At 36.7% G+C, this 20,200-nt stretch overlaps 1 protein-coding gene across 1 annotated transcript in view; it reads right to left on the bottom strand.

The window, feature by feature from the left end:
- The window catches only part of rgs7a (regulator of G protein signaling 7a), a 111,739-nt gene extending 91,609 nt beyond the window's left edge, over positions 1-20,130 (bottom strand). The window contains 3 exon segments of the mRNA XM_048190812.1: positions 13,243-13,365; positions 14,044-14,259; positions 20,057-20,130. Coding sequence (XP_048046769.1) covers positions 13,243-13,320 — 78 coding nt within the window. The 5' untranslated portion in view covers positions 13,321-13,365; positions 14,044-14,259; positions 20,057-20,130.
- Positions 20,131-20,200: the final 70 nt, after the last annotated feature.

The following is a 20,200-nucleotide window of genomic DNA, read 5'->3' as shown; positions in this document are numbered from 1 at the left end:
TGGTTCCAGTTGTGTTTCCACTGGAGCCTGGTACGGCACTGCACAATTACAAACCGTTCTTGGCCCGGAATCCTCAGCACGGTTGTCTAATTATGCTGAATCGTGCTGGTAGAATGCGTGAAGTGACGTCACCACACAGGATTGGTCACTTGTCTGTTGCCTGGCTACCAGTTTCTCTGTAGCTGGCTAAGCGCTCTATTTGAGTGAAGTAAACACAAATTAATAATAAAATTAAAAGAATTATCTAATCACCCTCCATAATGTGGTCATTATTTACATCTCATATCATCAGTAAACCGTTGCGTTACCAAGGCAATGACTGACATTCCAAAGAGCGGCCATTACCAGCCCCACAGTGGAAAATGAAACCGTAACCGTACCAGTACACGGAATCGATCGGCACGGAATGGAGCGGTTACACAATGAGAACCAATCGGCCCGACGGTGGAAAAGCGGCTCTAGTCAGTGCTTAACAGCAAGATGCTGGAATGTATTTATAAACTAACAATTAAAATACAATGCAGACTTAATCCCAGAACATTCAGCCCTTCAATAGGATAACTGGCAAATATACAACAAATATAGAGAGTAAATCTATAATATTTTATTGCACAGTATCTTTGTTAAATGAACCTGATATGGATTATGAAAAATAACATCTGTAACACAGTTCATAAATACGGGAAGAAGGAGGCGGGAACCGGCGAACGTTAAACATAACTTTAATACCAAAATAAACAAATACAAAATGAAAGTAATGCCACACAAACATAATAAAACATTAATTAAAGGTGCCCTAGAACTTCTTTTTAAAAGATGTAATATAAGTCTAAGGTGTCCCCTGAATGTGTCTGTGAAGTTTCAGCTCAAAATACCCCATAGATTTTTTTAAATTCATTTTTTAACTGCCTATTTTGGGGCATCATTAACTATGCACCGATATATAGGTTGCGGCCCCTTTAATTCTCGTGCTCCCCCGCCCCCGGAGCTTGCGCTTGCCTTGAACAGCATAAACACAGTTCACACAGCTAATATAACCCTCAAAATGGATCTTTACAAGATGTTCATCATGCATGCTCCAATCATACATCGGATCATGTGAGTATTGTATTTATTTGGATGTTTACATTTGATTCTGAATGAGCTTGATAGTATGCTCCGTGGCTAACGGGCTAACATTACACACTGTTGGAGAGATTTATAAAGAATGAAGTTGTGTTTATGAATTATACAGACTGCAAGTGTTTAAAAATGAAAATAGCGATGGCTCTTGTCTCCGTGAATACAGTAATAAATGATGGTAACTTTAACCACATTTAACAGTACATTAGCAACATGCTAACGAAACATTTAGAAAGACAATTCATAAATATCACTAAAAATATCATGATATCATGGATCATGTCAGTTATTATTGCTCCATCTGCCATTTTTCGCTATTGTTCTTGCTTGCTTACCTAATCTGATGATTCAGCTGTGCACATCCAGACGTTCTGCCCTTGTCTAATGGCTTGAACATGAGCTGGCATATGCAAATATTGGGGGCGTACACCCCGACTGTTATGTAACAGTCGGTGTTATGTTGAGATTTGCCTGTTCTTCGGAGGTCTTTTAAACAAATGATATTTATATAAGAAGGAAACAATGGAGCTTGAAACTCAGTGTATGTCTTTTCCATGTACTGAACTCTTGTTATTCAACTATGCCAAGGTAAATTCAATATTTAATTCTAGGGCACCTTTAAAGTCCAGGCCTGGTCCTCTCTCGTCCTTCACTGTCATCGCTCCTCCTTTTATGCTTCCGGAGCTCCTCCGTGAGAGACTCAAGGCCGGTGTGCCTCACAGGTGGAGCTCATTATCTCTCGTGTCACCGGCCTCGCGCCGTTCCCTCACAGCTCTCGTCCGCCCTGCTCGTCACAACATCGCTCACAGCGGGAACATCGCTCACAGCAACCAATTATGAAGACTGACAGTAATTGTCTTAAAATTTATTGAAGGTGCTAGACTTATTGGAAAAGTGCTGCTGTAATGGCAGTAGTGGCAGGGCTTTCAATTTAATTCAATTAAACTTAAGACGCATCTTCTCAGAGAGCGTTAACTGTCGTCAGTGAGTCATTGCATTTGGTCGAAACTTCTGCAAAAAGTTGCATCTCTAAAATCATAGAGCACAGCTCCTAAAAATATAAAAAATGATAATTGACTAGTGGAAATTGACTAGTCCTTTGTTGTACAACTTATCGGCTTGTCGACCATCCTAACCCATAAGCAACAGTATGACAGAATTTGAGCATATTGTTCTTCAATCCATCACAGCAAAATAAATATGAATATCTACTTCGACAAAATTCTATTTTGTGGCATAAATATTGCATTAAAATATATATAGAACCTACTGTTTAAAAGTCTGGGGTTAGTAATATATTTACTTTTTTTAGATATTTTTTACTTCTACTTTTAGTCATCAAAAAGTCCTGAAAAACATATATGATGGTTTCCACCAAAATATTAAGCAGCACAACAGTTTTCAACACTGATATTAAGAAATTATTCATGAGCACCAAACCAGCATATTCAAATGATTTCTGAAAGATCATGTGACACTGAAGTCTGGAGTAATGACTGCTGAAAATTCAGCTTTGCCATTAACAGAAATAACTTACATTTTAAAATATAATAAAATAGAAAACAGTTATTTTAAATTGTAATAATATTTTAAATTATTATTTTACTATTTTACTGAATTTTGATCAAATAAATGCTGCCTTGGTGAGCAGAAGAGACTTCTTTCAAAAATGTAAAAACATCTCACCAACCTCAAACTTTTGAACGGTATAGTGTATATGTATTTTTGAAAGCATGAATACTGCATAAAAAAATGTATACGTATACACACATATAATGCTTGGATGTGGGACGGGAGGTGCATCAAACAAATACGCCCGCGCACAGTACATAGGACAGTCAAAAGAACATATGACGGTAAGTGTCATAATAAGAGAAGATAGCACATCCGCTTGAGTGTCAGTCACGCAACATGGTTTTGAGTCTAAAAATTCATCCGAAAGACAATTCCTCATTTCCACCTCATTCCCCACTACAACCCCCGCTAACAGCACATATGTTACCACTCTCAAAACCACACTGACGTAACAGCCGGAAGACAGGCGTACGCAGAGCGTTAAGATAGCGCACAATGAGTCATAATAGTCTGTCACCGATGGCAACTCCACTCAGGGTCATGGACCACCAATGAAAGATGTGCATTCCTCAAATCAAGAAGAAGGGATTAGAAAAGACAAGCCATTCAACACTCGATTGAGTCAATCCTGTTTTCTCATCCTGCATAGAGGCTCTGTGCAGGGTTTGGCTGAGATACTGTAGTAGTCACTCAACATAGGGTGTACAGCATGATAAAAAGAGGCATGCTGGTCTGGATATGAATTATGCATGAGAAGAAGGCAGAAGTGGAGATGGTCATGTTGGAACAGATTGGTGTCTCTATCAGCTAAGAGAGATTTTTGTATTAAATGTTATATTATATTCAGCAGCAGTTTGAGTGACTGAGCATTTTCAACACAGTGTGAAAGCTGGAAAGTCTAAAGATCCTTTAGTAGAGAACTGCTTTTTCTGAGCTTCTTTTAATGTGAGAAATTTATGTTGCCCTTGAGCTATAAACAATAGCTGAAGTGTCTTAGAAGCACCACAATATGCATGTGTGTACACGTTTACGTTTATGAGCCTATATGTTTGCCTGGATGTGTGTCTCAGTTGTTTTGCCCATGAAAAATGAAGAAGCACATTCCATGATTTACTCTGTGGAAGCCCTAGACAACTATTATATACATATTCCTGAAATTACTCTGAACAGACTCTGTGCTTCAACACTACATGTTCCTTAAGCCTTTTATACAATAGGAAAGTAAGAGAAATTTTAGAAATGTCAGAAATGTGACAAATTATAAGAAAAAAAATTCTGATGCCACTGTATGCATACAGGTAGCATAATTGTGTAAAAAAATAATACTCAATCATACAGTGAAAAAAATGTACTTCGTATGGTAACTTCTAAATGAATTCATTTTATTCCAGTCAAAAAATATTACTTAACATCAATGAATCAAATACATTAGGTCACTCACAACAACAAAACTAAACATAACAAGTAATAAATTAAAAGTAACCTTCGTCACTGGCTTGAATGGTTCAAATAGACACAAAATGCCTGTCTTTGTGAGGATCCTTGTCAACACAGTCGTTTATATCTTAAATGAATGTAAACAGTTGAGAAAGACAATACATGTGTAACAGTATATTAGATCTGTGCATTTCGGTCTTAAAGTAACAGCGGCCTAATAAACCTGATGCTATCTGTCATTAATATTAATCAAACAACAAAAGAAAGAAAATCTCTCAAAGCTCTTGACTGAATAACTTTTGTTACTTTAATAAGAATAAAGGTATATGTAATTTACACAGTGAAGATTATGCAGTGTTTTTTTGTACATTTAACTACTTTATATAATTTATGTAGTATTTTTTATTATTATTACTAGTGCTTGAGGTTTTTCAGGTATAGGTTTATTTCATTTGTACTGTATCTTTGTTCTATTGTAGTTTTTTTGTCCTATTGCCTGTATTTAGTTTATTTGTTCTTATTTTATTATTGACTGTTTGACTCTGACTTATTGACTCTTCAATAAGCTTGAGGGTTTTTTAAGGATAGCATTAGCTTGTTTGTTATATTGAAATTGGTGATGAGAATTATCAAATTTCATTGGTATCAAAAATTTTGATAACATAACCTTAAAGCAAAAATAACTATATTGTGATATATATTGTTACTGTGAAATAAAATTTCACAATCATATCTTAAAGCTGCAATGGTGAGTTTTTAGAAAACGCTGACTTAGCCTGAAAATTTGAACAAGCACAACTCACAGGTCACTCCCCCTTGCTCTGTGCTGCGCTACAGCCCTCCCTCCACAGCTCCTCCCCCATCACAACGGAGCCTGCCGTAAACGCGCAGGCTAGTAAGGCGGATAAACAGTTATGGCAAATTCACTGGTACGGACGAAACATCAACAATATGATTTACATTGACTATGGCCTGCCCATACTTTGACTACAAAATTGGTCCTCAAAACATTACGTATTTTGCAATACATGTAATGTAACTATATGACGTTGCACTATTTCTATAAGTAATAAATAGCTAGTAAGATAATATAACGGTAACTAACGTTACAGTATGCAAGTAATTACTCTATCGATATGTAATGCTAAATAAGGTTTGCTAGTACATTATTTCAGCAACATGACAAGCCAGTGAATTAGTAGTTTTCAATAGTTGCTTTGCACAGTGCGTGACATTTTATCTGTATGTTATGCGGCTAGAGTTTTGACACTGAGTCAATGGGCTCCAACGAGGAATTCACACCCACAGCGACTTCGAGGAGTCAACGGGCGGGGAGAAGAGGAAGCCGTGGTGTGCGCGGAGCATCATGCAGGGGACGGGCAGGCCTGTTTTGAAATTATCTTAGTTCTTAAAAAATGAAACAAATCAAGCAGGGATACTTACTTGTCAAGCAGAAATGTGGCTAACTCTGCATCGGTTTTTAATCCTTTCAGGACACGTAGCTTCCTCCACCTCGGAAAAGCCGCTCCGATATTTACCCTCGTTTTATTTCGGGCTCTATCCAATTCTTTCTTTTTGGCTTTTTTATCATCGTCATCTGTCTTTTTTCGTTTACCCGTCTTTATTTTATGAGCAGGTGCCACTCGAGGAATTGCTTGATTTTTTCACAGATTATCTGTCTCATATTCTACTTTCAGGACATAATAACAGGTTTAACAAATATGTAAAAAATACATTTTTACAAAAGTTACCTACTGCAGCTTTAATATAAGATTTTGGTCATATCACCCACCCCTACCCTGTTGAATAAAAGTATTCATTTCTTTCAAAAAATAACAAATCGTCCTGACCACAAACTTTTAAACAGTAGTATAGCTACAGTCCATAAAGATTTAATTTGGAAAGTAATAATAATAATTAATAATATAGAAACCAAATAATATGTGGTTGAAACCACCACAAAATGTTCCTTTTTGGGGAACCAATCCTAAAAATGTCTATTCTAAGCTATTGACCTTCAACTGTACTTACGGTTGATCAATGGACAAACACAATCAATGTTTTTGGTTTTCACAGCTGCACTTTAGCAATGTGCAATACAGTATGAAATGGCAGCTTTGCATGTAGAACTGTGTGGCTAACAAGCCGAAGGCAGTACTTCAGGGAACATGTGACTCATCTATTTCTCCAACACCTCTGGACGCTATATCAGACACTAGGTACACTTCCTGATTTAGTATTCTGTCTCCCCTCTCTCTGACTTTGTATCTGCCACTTTCTCACTCTGTCTGTCTCTTCCTCACATAAGAACAGAGTAGGACAACAAAGAATGTGAAGATCTATACTACAAAACACCAAGGGAGGTAAAACCACCATCATCTACACAGGATCTTTATTTCATTATTTATTTCACCATTGTGTTAGGTGTTGAGCAAGGAGATGTGTATGAAGATGTACGACGGTAAAACTTTAAATTAAGTATAAGAAAAGATGCTGAATAAACAAGTGTCCATGTTTTTCTTCCAGTTAGAAGTGCTAATGCTTTCATCAAGTCACATTAAAATTGGAAAGTATTGCAGGTTTAGAAAGAAGCCCCACAAGGCTCAGGTTTAGGTCCTGTGACATTTACTACTTTATAATGTTGAGAGGTCATGCTGTGCACTGTACTGCAAACAGATTTAATGCCATTCACTTTTAAAAAGTATTTTGAAGGCTTATTTAAATTCGATTTTTAATCTGGGAATAAACTGTTGGCACCTTGCTAGATGATATGCTACAATTAAAAAAAAATGTAGACAACTAATGAGAATTTATCATCAGCTGATGAATTAATCAAGTAGACAACTGAGAATTACACATATTCAACAGTTATTCACATGCAACAGTAGCTGCAACTTGTTCATGATTACTGCTGGACATTCTTGGTCAACACAGAGTGCACTTTATAATTTAACATTTCCAAGCCAATTTTACTCCAAATTCCTTGTTATATTTCCCACTTTTTCCAAAGAGATACAAACTCATGGGTGGGCAACCAAGCGTACAAGTTCCATCTGTTCATACTGAATTGGAACAAATTTATGCACCATAATCCTACAGTAACACAACACACTAACAATATATTATATTTTCTCAATTGTTTATGATCAATTCAGTGAGTGCTTATATTTTGTTTATTTATTTATTTATTTTTTACCAGCGTTTTATTTGCTTCTGTATTTATGTAAGTATACTATTTTTATTCTGTAATATTTATAATTTTTTGTGGAGCACATGGCAACAGTGGAGCATTGGTGATAAATAAATAATGAGCAAATAAGTACATCATGTCAGAAAGTGGTTCACATACTACTTAAATCGCTTTCTGTTCCTGACATACTGAATCATCACATTAGAATCATTAATTTAATATTTAATTTAATTTTAAAATCACCATGAAACCAAAATTTGTATACAAAACAATCCAATCAAATCCCAATGGACAAAATCAAGTCCTGTCCTATATTTTTTCTTGATTGAGAAGCTGTTTCACATGGATATATGTCATTTATCATTTATCATTTAAACATTTAATATTACTTTAATAAATATATAATATGTTTATATATATATATATATATATATATATATATATACACTGTACATATATTACTTTAAATTAGGGCTGGGAATTTAACGGGAAAAATTACAGGAAAAATTTAACGCATTTAACGCACTTGCCTCCCCCCAGACCTACATAGGTCATCTGTGTGACATTTCATACAGTTGAGCTGACTGATGCAACAACTCACTGTGTGATATAGTCTATACAATGCAGTTAGAATGTCCATAAAATTCAAGATATGAAAGGCGATTGAGTTGAACCATTTGAAGTGTATGACAATACCGGTAAGATCAGAATGTTTGCTGCTAAATTCAAACGTGCTTTAGTGAGCTGGCTGGCGCTGAGCCATAAATGGACACGCTCAGTGTTTTCAACCACATAAAGTTTAGTTTAAGTTTCAGACATTTAAATAGACATTAAATATAACCATAACCGAGCATGTACACTTAAAGGTCCCGTTCTTCGTGATCCCATGTTTCAAACTTTAGTTAGTGTGTAATGTTGTTGTTAGAGTATAAATAAAATCTGTAAAATTTTAAAGCTCAAAGTTCAATGCCAAGCGAGATATTTTATTTAACAGAAGTCGCCTACATCGAACGGCCAGTTTGGACTACATCCCTCTACTTCCTTCTTTAATGACGTCACTAAAAAGTTTTTTGATAACCTCCGCCCACAGGAAACGCAAGAGTGCGTTTTAGAGTGTGTTTGTGCCAGCTCGAAACGCTGTTATTTTCTCCCGCAGTCCAATCACCGCTGATTCCGGCCAAATTGATATAAATAAAGACATGTTTACAATAACACTGAGCGCGTGCATCTCCACGTTATGGTAAGAGGCGTGACTTTTCCGGGCACGGTGCGCCCAGAGCTTCGAATCACAACACAGGAACCGCTGACACAATCAGAACTCGTTAGTATTTTGAAGGAGGGACTTCATAGAACAAGGAAGTCACAGCCCGTTTTTAAATGGAAACAGCGGTATACAGATAAGTAAATTATTGAAAAATACTGTGTTTTTTTAACCGAAATATAACCATGTTATATTGCACACTATAAACACAATCAAAGCTTCAAAAATCCACGAAAAACGGGACCTTTAATATCTGAGCCAGAGTAGATGTCCATGAGGATACTATTGAGAGCAAGCAAGTTTTGTGCAGAGATTCGTGCTGCACATTACATTGATGCACTCTTCGCGTTAATGTATTACATTGATGTGCACTCGACATGCATCCTTGAAAATGTCATAGTAACTGTCTCAAGTGAACTATAAAAACGTAAAGAACGTTGCGTCTGAAAGCTGGAGTCGTTTTTATTGGTTAAAATGAATGGAGAACATCTCATGTTTTTCCTTGGGTGCTCAGAGCCTATATAGCCAATAGTTCATGTTAGGCTATAGTTAAAAAGTTTGTGAATAAAAGGAAAAACAAAATAAAAGTGATGCATCTAGTGATACAAGCGCTATTGTGCCTGCGTGATGCGTCACCACCCACATTAATAATAAATGTGCACATATAGTGAATTAATTTAATAAACTTAGTAACCTAGCTTTCTTGGTAGCCTTCAGTAAATTAACTTCTCAAAAAAAAATGATTCATAAAACATCAGTTGACCATATGTTTACATTCAATTTCATATATTCAACATATAGTTCACCCAAAATTTAAAATTTCATCATTTACTCAATCTCATGGTCTAAAAGTTTATGTAATAAGTTCTATGTTGAATCAAATAAAATATTTCTTTCTGAGTCTACTTTTTGAAAAGTCAATTTGATGCTTTACACAATAATGACTTCAAATTACCGGTAGGTAATTATTGATTAGCTAATAAGGAACTATCTCCTAAATGTGATATTACTTACTGATTAGTTAAGCTTGTTTCTACATTAGTTAATAGAAGTAGCTGAAGTGTTAATGTAGTACTACTCATTAGTAATGTATTATTTCCTGCATAGTTACTTATTAATGGCGGGCCATTATTCTTTTGGGGATAATTTCTTAGCCAAATTTGATAAATTTGCAATTAATTTGATTAATTAATCGCCACATCATGTAATTAATTAGATTAAAAAATTTGAATCGCTTCCCAGCCCTACTTTAAATATAACAAATTGTTGAGTACTGCATGTGGTATTTGTATCTGTATTCAATTTATGTGTAATTTTGCAGTTGTCCTTAAAGTCTGCTTCCTTATGATTACACACTTTACAGTTACTCCCAAGCACTCTTAAATCTAACATTTTTAAAAACTACTTCATTTACAATGCTATTGGGAAACATAATTTTCCCCGTAATTCTATGCTGATTTGTATATGGCCATTTTTACAATCCACTTAAGGTTGCGATGCTTTTGGGAAAAGCGGCCCTGTTCTGCCTAAGGTCCTTCATAAATCTATTCAGCTCTTTGAGATCTGTAAGAAAAGCCTGTGATAAGGGGCTGGCCGGTAGTTATTAGTTCTGAACTGGGCGAGTTAATATCTTGTGATGTGAAGGGAAGAGCCACAGTATCTCTGACTGCAGAGTACCTTTCCTTCCTGCACCTCCACGGCACAGCACACCTAATAGGACTGAAGCAGCATGGAGGAAATGTGAAAATCAACTGAAGGGTGAAGGAAATGAATTGAAAGAAGGAAGAAAAAATAGAGTCCTGCAGGAGGATGCCTCTGATAGATGAATGATTCACTGTCTCCAAACTATATCTGACTGTCATGTTCTGACAACATATTCCAACCGCACCTGAGGGAACAGATTGAAATTGAACATGCTCAAGAGAGACGGGAGGGCAAGCTGGAACAGGACACAGGAAATACTAGTTGTGATTGCACAGGAGTTTGGGTCTTTGCTGTATCAAAGTGTTAAGTCAAGGTTTGGCTGGTTAGCATGGCCTTGTTAGCTCCTGCTGGTAGATGTCATATAGCTACACCATATGGCAGCAAACAGCATCTTTCTTCACAAATCTTGATCCAGATTTGTTGAATCGATTCATTAAAACAGGCAATTTGAATTGAATTCATAACACAATTTAGATCAGAGATGCTTTTGATTCATGAATGCAAAAAAATCTATCATCACAATGTTGATTATTTTGATATCACTAAGCAAAATCATCACAAATATATGATGAATACATATATATATCTTTAGTTCTGTAAAGATACATATATACCCATTCCTAATGTCGGCCTAAAAACTATAATGAGATTTGCAATTCCCATCAGAGGGAAGCACTCAGATACCTGATTCATCATCAGCACTCATTTATGCAGGCTACTAATTAATGACACAACGACTGACCATGATTGAAACTGTAATTTGCCACACAAGTCTTTAAATTATGTGATAATGGCTTTGTGAAAAATTCATGTTTCTTTTCTGAGTCTCCATAGGGTGAGTGGAAACATTAGCGGCTCTCAGCTACAATGACAGAATTCAGTTAACAACCAGGCAACACGAATGACTTTGTCAAAAATCATCAGAAAGATGGAGAATAAGAAAGGTCAAAAAAATTTTATTGTCCATCCTTGTTGCTTCACAAGAAAATGCCCTACAAGGGGAAGTTGTCACAAAGGCAAAAGTTGTGAAAATACCATTTTTATATCCCCCTCCAAACTTAAACTTTAATATCCTCACATTTTTATATAACAATTGGTTACACAATGTAAAACAAAACCATGCTGCTATACATTAAAACGAGGGTCAGCTATATGTAATGAAGGTAGATTTTAAGGCTGAATTGTAGTAGCAGCACAATGTTGTAAACTTTTGTTTACAAAATTTTGTTTACAAAATGCTGCCATGTTAAATAGCCTGCCATTAAAGGGTTAGTTCACCCAAAAATGAAAATCCTGTCATTAATTACTCACCCTCATGTCATTCCAAACCTGTAAGACCTTCGTTCATCTTCGGAACACACATATTTTTGATGAAATCCGCAACTACCACTTTCATGGCCAAGAAAGGTAGTAAAGACATTGTTAAAATAGTCCAGTGGTTCAACCTTAATTTTATGAAGCGACGAGAATACTTTTCAAAAAAATAATGACATTATTCAACAGTTTCTTCTCTTCCATGTCAGTCTCCGACACTGTTCATGTGAGCTGTTCACTGTTCACGGCGCATGCGTGTGGTGCTGACACAGGAGCCAGCCATTATTACTGAGCTCCACCTTGATTGGACGTATTCAAGACGTACCCAGGGATTGGCGGACTCGAGTGGAACGTTCCTTTGAAAAACGCCCGGGATGCTGACATGGCAGAGGGAAAAGTGTTGTTGGCGTGTTGTAGCTACTGAGAGAGTGTTATTGATATAGTTGGCTTGTGATCAGTGAGATCTAAATTGTGTATATTATTTTAGGTTGTCACCAATTCTTATTCACTTCTGTAAAGCACTCTCATTCTGATTTTTGACCATATTATTTTCATTCGTTTATAATTATTTTCATTTAAATTATTGTGGCAGTTGTGTTGCCATTCTCTGTAAATATTGTACATATGATATTTTCCTTGATTATCGAAGCGGTAGGGGTTGGGTGCCTTTTTCGTTTGTGTACATCTTTTCTCCTGTGTTGAGTTAGCCAGGAAGTCAGGTAAGGACCACTGTATTTTCTTTTTCTTTTTTTTTTTTACAGGGTTTAGTTAGTAATAATTCGGGTTTAGTTTTGTGGCTGTTTTGTTTATTGTTTTGCCGTTGACCAGCCCTGAAGAAATTGCTTCATTCATTTTTGTTTTGTGACGAAAAAAAAAAAATGTTGAAACTTTTTTCCCCCTGAACATTTTATTTATGCTGCTTCCCTGACCTAGACCAGGGTCGTAACAACACAGGACCTGGAAATTCTGCACTGTGTTTACAATGTGAACAGTGTCGGAGACTGACATGGAAGAGAAATTATTGAATAAATCGTTAATTTTAAAAAATAAATAAAAAAATAAATTTTGCGCACAAAAAGTATTCTCGTCGCTTCATAAAATTAAGGTTGATATTTTAATGATGTCTTTACTAACTTTATGGGCCTTGAAAGTGGTAATTGCGTTGCTGTCTATGGGGGATCAGAAAGCTCTAAGATTTCATCAAAAATATCTTAATCTGTGTTCCGAAGATGAACGAAGTGTGTGGAATGACATGAGGGTGAGTAATTAATGACTGATATGAACTAACCCATTAAATGAATATACTATATAATAGTTGATTCCCATTGTAACAACTTATATCAATGGGGCATGTTGTCACAAAAGGTAAGTGTGGGGTTGACAAACTCTTTCTTCTTTTTTTCTCTGGCAATAACAGTTGAAATGTTTAATAACTTTTGTAGCCAAGATCTCAAGATTTTAGTCTATACATAAACTGACTTTCCAAAATAAACGTACCCTGAGTAAAAGTGTGACAACTTGCTCAGACATTCTTTTTCCCAAAAGTGTGCTCAGAACAAAGCACATCATACTACTTGGTCTGTCAAAAGTCAATAACTTTCATAAAGTAACCAAAAGTGTAATTATTCGAAAGTCCTACCTTTCTGTAAACCAGCATATTTGGTGAGTCGTCCGTCTCTCCATTGCTATTTGGATGGAGGCTGTTGTTCTTCGCCATGGTTCAAAAACTCTGCAGAACAGCTACTCCAATGGGTATATACACCTGATAAGAGAGAGAGAGGGCACCCAACAAAGAATAATACACCTGGCTGCTTAAAACACCAAACCTTGTGTGATATATTACTGGATGGAAATGAAAGTATTTATGATACTACAACATTGCAGAACTAAAGATCAGTTGACAACGTCTTAGTGATAATCCCCACCTGATTGAGTCATTTGTAGTAGTGACAACCATGCTTTACCAAACTGCATGGCTATCATTTGGAATGGATTGCAATCATATTTGGCTGTCTTAAAACCATTTATCAGCTGTTGGTTGAAGATTTTCCTCTCAAGGTTAAAATGAACATTACTACGTAAACGCTGAAAATCTGATGACAGCAGATGGCAGATCAAACACACTTCTCAGTTTTGTAGGATCGGTGGGACAGCCAATTAAATGCAAACACTGCTCCACCTCGCGCTGCATCCGTATGTCATGCATGCGAAGGCTTTATGGTGTGTATTCGCTGTCTTATCTTGCTTCAACCCGCTAGAAAATGGAGCAGGAAGCTAAGTGTAACCAAAAATGCACAGTCTTGCACAGACACTCGATTCTTTCAGAACCACAGACAGCTCCTCAGGCGGAACTGCAGCCCTTGCACGAGTCCTCAGAAACCTGGCATCACCAATAAAATGCACAACACAATCACAAACCATCATTTATGTTCACTCTCACCTCAAACACGCCCGTCTCCCCTGCTATATGGATCCGCGATCCCAGAGTGGAGCAAGCTCGTGCAGTTCGTCAGCTATCAGACGTATCATTCATTGGAAATATTAGTGATCCTTTGCTTGATGCTGACGCGTTATCGCGCGCAGGGATTCTGCTGAAGGACGGGGCACGCGCCAGCGACAAGGGCACGCGCATCCAACCTTGAACCAATCCTGGAGCCTATACAAAACAGAAGGGAGTGCTTTTTTTGCGGGATTTGACATTTGTGTTTTGTAAATAATTCATGATATTTAAATAGCCCATTAAATAATGATATAATAATAATAATAATAATAATAGCAATAATATTCTTAATAAATTGTTATAGTGATTAATTATAAACTTACGTGAATTAAAATATTACACTATTACATTATTATATTAAACACTGGTAATCTGTTGGAAAATTGTATAGCTATTGGGAGATTGATAAGTGATATTGAGGTGGCATTACCTCAATCAGACAAAACATTTAATCACAAATGCAAACTGAGACTCTTGCCCAAAATGTGTATTTAAAAAAAAAATTGCACTCTTTAAAAAAAATGTTAGGACTGACAAATAAATTTTCTCTGACCCTGAAAGTGGAACCCTGAAAAATCCCTTTTGTTTGTTTGTTTGTTTGTTTGTTTGTTTTTGTTACATTTGGACTTGTTAACAAAAAAAAAAAATGTGCAAAATATTTATATATGTATGTGTACCTTGTAATGTGCACTAGAGTTTTTTTAAAGGAACTAGGACCATCCTGAGCTGAAATATTGAGAATTCTGTATAACCCAAAATTTGTAAAGGGCCATGACACAAAGACGGCTGCTGTGGTTAAACATTAAATAAGGAAAATTAAAAATGGTTCAGCAACCTCCACTGAACCACTTGAGATGGACTAACCTTAAGAATGAGCCCCTCACACATACTATTCTCTATGGACAGGGTACAATAGGACTCTAGGGGTAAAAGGGGTAAAAGACCCATTGAATGAAATGTTCTCCTAACACTACATCCACTACAGTATTTTCTTAAACACAACCCACAGAGAAACAGCAACAGTAATCATGGACGAAGCTTGTGGGGGGACAGTAATTTGCGTCCGATGTATCTGGTTGCCATGACAACCTTGCGCTTTCTGCTGCTCTATGTAATCAGTAAAACCACTTGAATGGTACATGGAGTGTGAATTTTTAAGTTTACTATAGAAAAGCTAAAATGTATTTAAAAGTGTGACTGACCAAATCGACTGGATGATCCATTGATTGTTGATATTTCTATCATCCAGTCGATTTGACAGTCAAGACATTTTAGCTTTTCTATAGTAAACTTACAAACAGTATAAAACAAACAAACAAAAAAATGATAAAAACACATTTCTGTAAGGGTGGTCTTTAGACCCAGTATACCATAATCAAGAAATCATTTTTTTTTTTTTTTTTATTTCCATTCTCAGTGTGGGTCAAATTATCACAGATGGGTTCAGTTTTTTAAAAAAGAAAGGTTAAAGGGTTAGTTCACCCAAAAAATGTAATTAAATTCTGTCATTAATTACTCACCATCATGTTGTTCCAAACCTGCAGGACCTTTGTTCATCTTCGAACACGAATTAAGATATTTTTGATGAAGTCTGAGAGGTTTCTGACTCCTCCATAGACAGCAATTAAACCACTACTGTCAAGGTCCAGAATTGTACTAAAGAAATTGTTAAAATAGTCCACTTGTCTACAGTGGTTCAACCTTAAAGGATTAGTCCACGTTTAAATACAATTTTCCTGATAATTTACAAACCCGATTCCAAAAAAGTTGGGACACTGTACAAATTGTGAATAAAAAGAGAATGCAATGATGTGGAAGTTTAAAATTTCAATATTTTATTCAGAATACAACATAGATGACATATCAAATGTTTAAACTGAGAAAATGTATAATTTTAAGGGAAAAATAAGTTGATTTTAAATTTCATGGCATCAACACATCTCAAAAAAGTTGGGACAAGGCCATGTTTACCACTGTGTGGCATCCCCTCTTCTTTTTATAACAGTCTGCAAACGTCTGGGGACTGAGGAGACAAGTTGCTCAAGTTTAGGAATAGGAATGTTGTCCCATTCTTGTCTAATGCAGGCTTCTAGTCGCTCAACTGTCTTAGGTCTTCTTTGTCGCATCTTTCTCTTTATGATGCGCCAAATGTTTTCTATGGGTGAAAGATCTGGACTGCAGGCTGGTCAATTCAGTACCTTCCTCCTTCTTCTACGCAACCATGATGTTGTAATTGATGCAGTATGTTGACTGGCATTGTCATGTTGGAAAATGCAAGGTCTTCCCTGAAAGAGACGACGTCTGGATGGGAGCATATGTTGTTCTAGAACTTGGATATACCTTTCAGCATTGATGGTGCCTTTTCAGATGTGTAAGCTGCCCATGCCACATGCACTCATGCAACCCCATACCATCAGAGATGCAGGCTTCTGAACTGAGCGCTGATAACAACTTGGGTTGTCCTTGTCCTCTTAGTCCGGATGACATGGCATCCCAGTTTTCCAAAAAGAACTTCAAATTTTGATTCGTCTAACCACAGAACAGTTTTCCACTTTGCCATAGTCCATTTTAAATGAGCTTTGGCCCAGAGAAAACACCTGCACTTCTGGATCATGTTAGATATGGCTTCTTTTTTGACCTATAGAGTTTTAGCCGGCAACGGCATGGTGGATTGTGTTTACCGACAATGTTTTCTGGAAGTATTCCTGAGCAAAACACCTGCACTTCTGGATCATGTAAGATATGGCTTCTTTTTTGACCTATAGAGTTTTAGCCGGCAACGGCGAATGGCACGGTGGATTGTGTTTACCGACAAAAGAAATGTTTTCTGTAAATATTCCTGAGCCCATGTTGTGATTTCCATTATAGTAGTATTCCTGTATGTGATGCAGTGCCGTCTAAGGGCCCGAAGATCACGGGCATCCAGTATGGTTTTCCAGCCGTGACCCGTACGCACAGAGATTGTTCCAGATTCTCTGAATCTTTGGATGATATTATGCACTGTAGATGATGATAACTTCAAACTCTTTGCAATTCTTCTCTGAGAAACTCCTTTCTGATATTGCTCCAGTATTTTTCACCGCAACATTGGGGGAATTGGTGATCCTCTGCTCATCTTGACTTCTGAGAGTCACTGCCACTCTGAGAGGCTCTTTTTATACCCAATCATGTTGCCAATTGACCTAATAAGTTGCAAATTGGTCCTCCAGCTGTTCCTTATATGTACATTTAACTTTTCCGTTCTCTTATTGCTACCTGTCCCAACTTCTTTGGAGTGTGTAGCTCTCATGAAATCCAAAATGAGCCAATATTTGGCATGACATTTCAAAATGTCTCACTTTCAACATTTGATATGTTATCTATATTCCATTGTGAATAAAATAAGCAAGTTTATGAGATTTGTAAATTATTGCATTCCTTTTTTATTCACAATTTGTACAGTGTCCCAACTTTTTTGGAATCAGGTTTGTACCCACCCCCATGTCATCCAAGATGTTCATGTCTTTCTTCAGTCGAAAAGAAATTAAGGTTTTTGATGAAAACATTCCAGGATTTTTCTCCTTATAGTGGACTTCAATGGCCTCCAAATGGCTGAAGGTCAAAATTACAGTTTCAGTGCTGCTTCAAAGGGCTTTAAACAATACCAGATGAGGAATAAGGGTCTTATCTAGAGAAACGATCGGTCATTTTCGAAAAAAAATACAACTGTATATGCTTTATAAACACATATTATCGCCTTGCACGTGCTTCCGCTTTCCGCATTCTTCAAAAAGCTTACGCTGTATGTCCTACGCCTTCCCTATTCTACTTACGGAACAAACGCGGCACCAGTTTAGTTTTTTTTCCGTAAGTAGGGTAGGGAAGGCGTAGGACATACAGCGTAAGCTTTTTGAAGAATGCGGAAAGCGGAAGATGGTGCAAGGCGATAATATGTGTTTATAAAGCATATACAGTTGTATTTTTTTCGAAAATGACCAATCGTTTCGCTAGATAAGACCATCAGGAAAATTTTATTTAAATGTGGACTAATCCTTTAATTTTATGAAGCAACGAGAATAGTTTTTGTGCACATATTATTTTAAAGGATTAGTTCACTTTAAAATGAAAATTACCCCAAGTTTTACTCACCTCTCAAGCCATTCTAGGTGTGTATGACTTTCTTCTTCCTGATGAACACAATCGTAGAAATATTAATAAATATCCTGACACATCCAAGCTTTATAATGACAGTATGCGTAACCAAACGAGTATGAGCTGAAGAAAGTCTCTCCATCCGGGGAGGTTAATAAAGGCCTTCTAAAGCAAAGCAATGCATTGCGTGTAGAAAAAAAAAAAAATCCATATTTAACAATTTATGAAGTAAAATATCTAGACCGCCTTCCCTATTCAAATTACGGAAAAAACGGAACTGGCGTTGCGTCAGTTCCGTAAGTTGAATAGGGAAGATATAGGACGCACAACGTAAGCTTTTTGAAGAATACAGAAGGCAGTCTGGCAAAAGCTAGATATTTTACTTCATAACTTGTTAAATATGGATTTTTTTTTTTGCACAAAAGCATCGCTTCGCTTCAGAAGGCCTTTATTAACCCTCTGGAGCTGTGTGGAGTATGTTTATGATGGATGGATGTGCATGTAGTAGGGCTGGGCGATATATCGCATGAGATTGTCACGCGCATTTCGTCAGTAAAGCCGGTTCCCTGATTGCCGCTAAATCGCCATCACCTGCTTTCAAATGGAGCGGCATTTAATAGACAGAGCCGTAGATCACTGACAAGCCACGCAATATCGCGTTCATTATCGAAGGCAATTCATCTGCGATATGAACGCGATATTGCGTGGCTTGTCAGTGATCGCGTGACGATCTCATGCGATATATCGCCCAGCCCTAGCATGGAGACACTTTCTTCAGCTCATACTTGTTTGGTTATGCATACTGCCATTATAAAGTTCGGATGCGTCAGGATGCTTATTAATATTTCTACGATTGTGTTCGTCAGAGAGAAGAAAGTCATATACACCTAGGATGGCTTGAGGGTGGGTAAAGCGTGGGGTAATTTTCATTTGAAAGTGAACTAATCCTTTAACGATGTCTTTAGTACCTTTCTGGGCCTTGACAGTAGTGGTTAAATTGCTTGTCTATGGAGGAGTCAGAGAGCTCTCGGATTTCATCAAAAATATCTTAATTTAGTTTGGAACGACATGAGGGTGAGTAATTAATGACAGAATTTTCATTTTTGGGTGAACTAACCCATCAAAGTCATCATTAACCACTCTTCTACTCCCCTTTAAATGCATTTTAACAATAATGCACACTGCAAAATTGACTTGAGGGCAAATTGAGAGAACCTAAAACAAATGTGGCAGCAAATATGCAGCTATTGTTTACCAAAGCATAGACTTTCTGTTACTATTATTTAATTAATTCCATTCATATGGAGAGACAAATACTGCATTTACAGTTACTATCTATATAACTAACCTACATTATTGCTACCATAAACCAAAAGTGCAGTTCTACTAAGATAACCTGGAGTTTTGTTGCTTTATATCTGTTAGCACTGAGGTCATCTATATGCTAGTGTACTTCTTAAAGATGTAGGCTATTAATTCCTGGAAAACGGATCAAGTAATATTTATGTCCCATCTTACACTTAGGTACATCCAAGTTTTTAAAAATGCTTTCTAAAATGAGAACGTTCCCTCGCCGAGAAACATCTGAGACTGAGCAAAAGAAAATCAACTTGAGAATGAACCTAAAAAAAAAAAAAAAAAAAACTTGAAAATGAACATGAGACTTGAACCTGTTTTGAACTTGCACCCATCAGACTACTATACGATAATACGTTCTTTAAGATACATTTAAAAAAAAAAAAATAGCAATGCACTCTGTCCATCCATTCATCGAAGAGTATTTTAACATCCTAAAATAAAAAAAAAAACGGTTCCAAATTACCTGTCTCAAACTTAATCATTCTTTTCCTTGTATGCAACTAGCGTGCAAGCCTGCCCTGCACTGCTCCGCCCTGTGACCCTGTTTGGAGCTGAGTCAGTGGTCCAATCAGCAAACGCAAAAGGCGGGCCAAACCAGTGGCTTCGT

Source organism: Megalobrama amblycephala, linkage group LG5 (genome assembly GCF_018812025.1).
Source record: "Megalobrama amblycephala isolate DHTTF-2021 linkage group LG5, ASM1881202v1, whole genome shotgun sequence".
In the NCBI taxonomy this organism is placed as follows: Eukaryota; Metazoa; Chordata; class Actinopteri; order Cypriniformes; family Xenocyprididae; genus Megalobrama; species Megalobrama amblycephala.
Note: the sequence above shows the minus strand (reverse complement) of the source record. Positions and strands in the feature narration are given on the sequence as shown.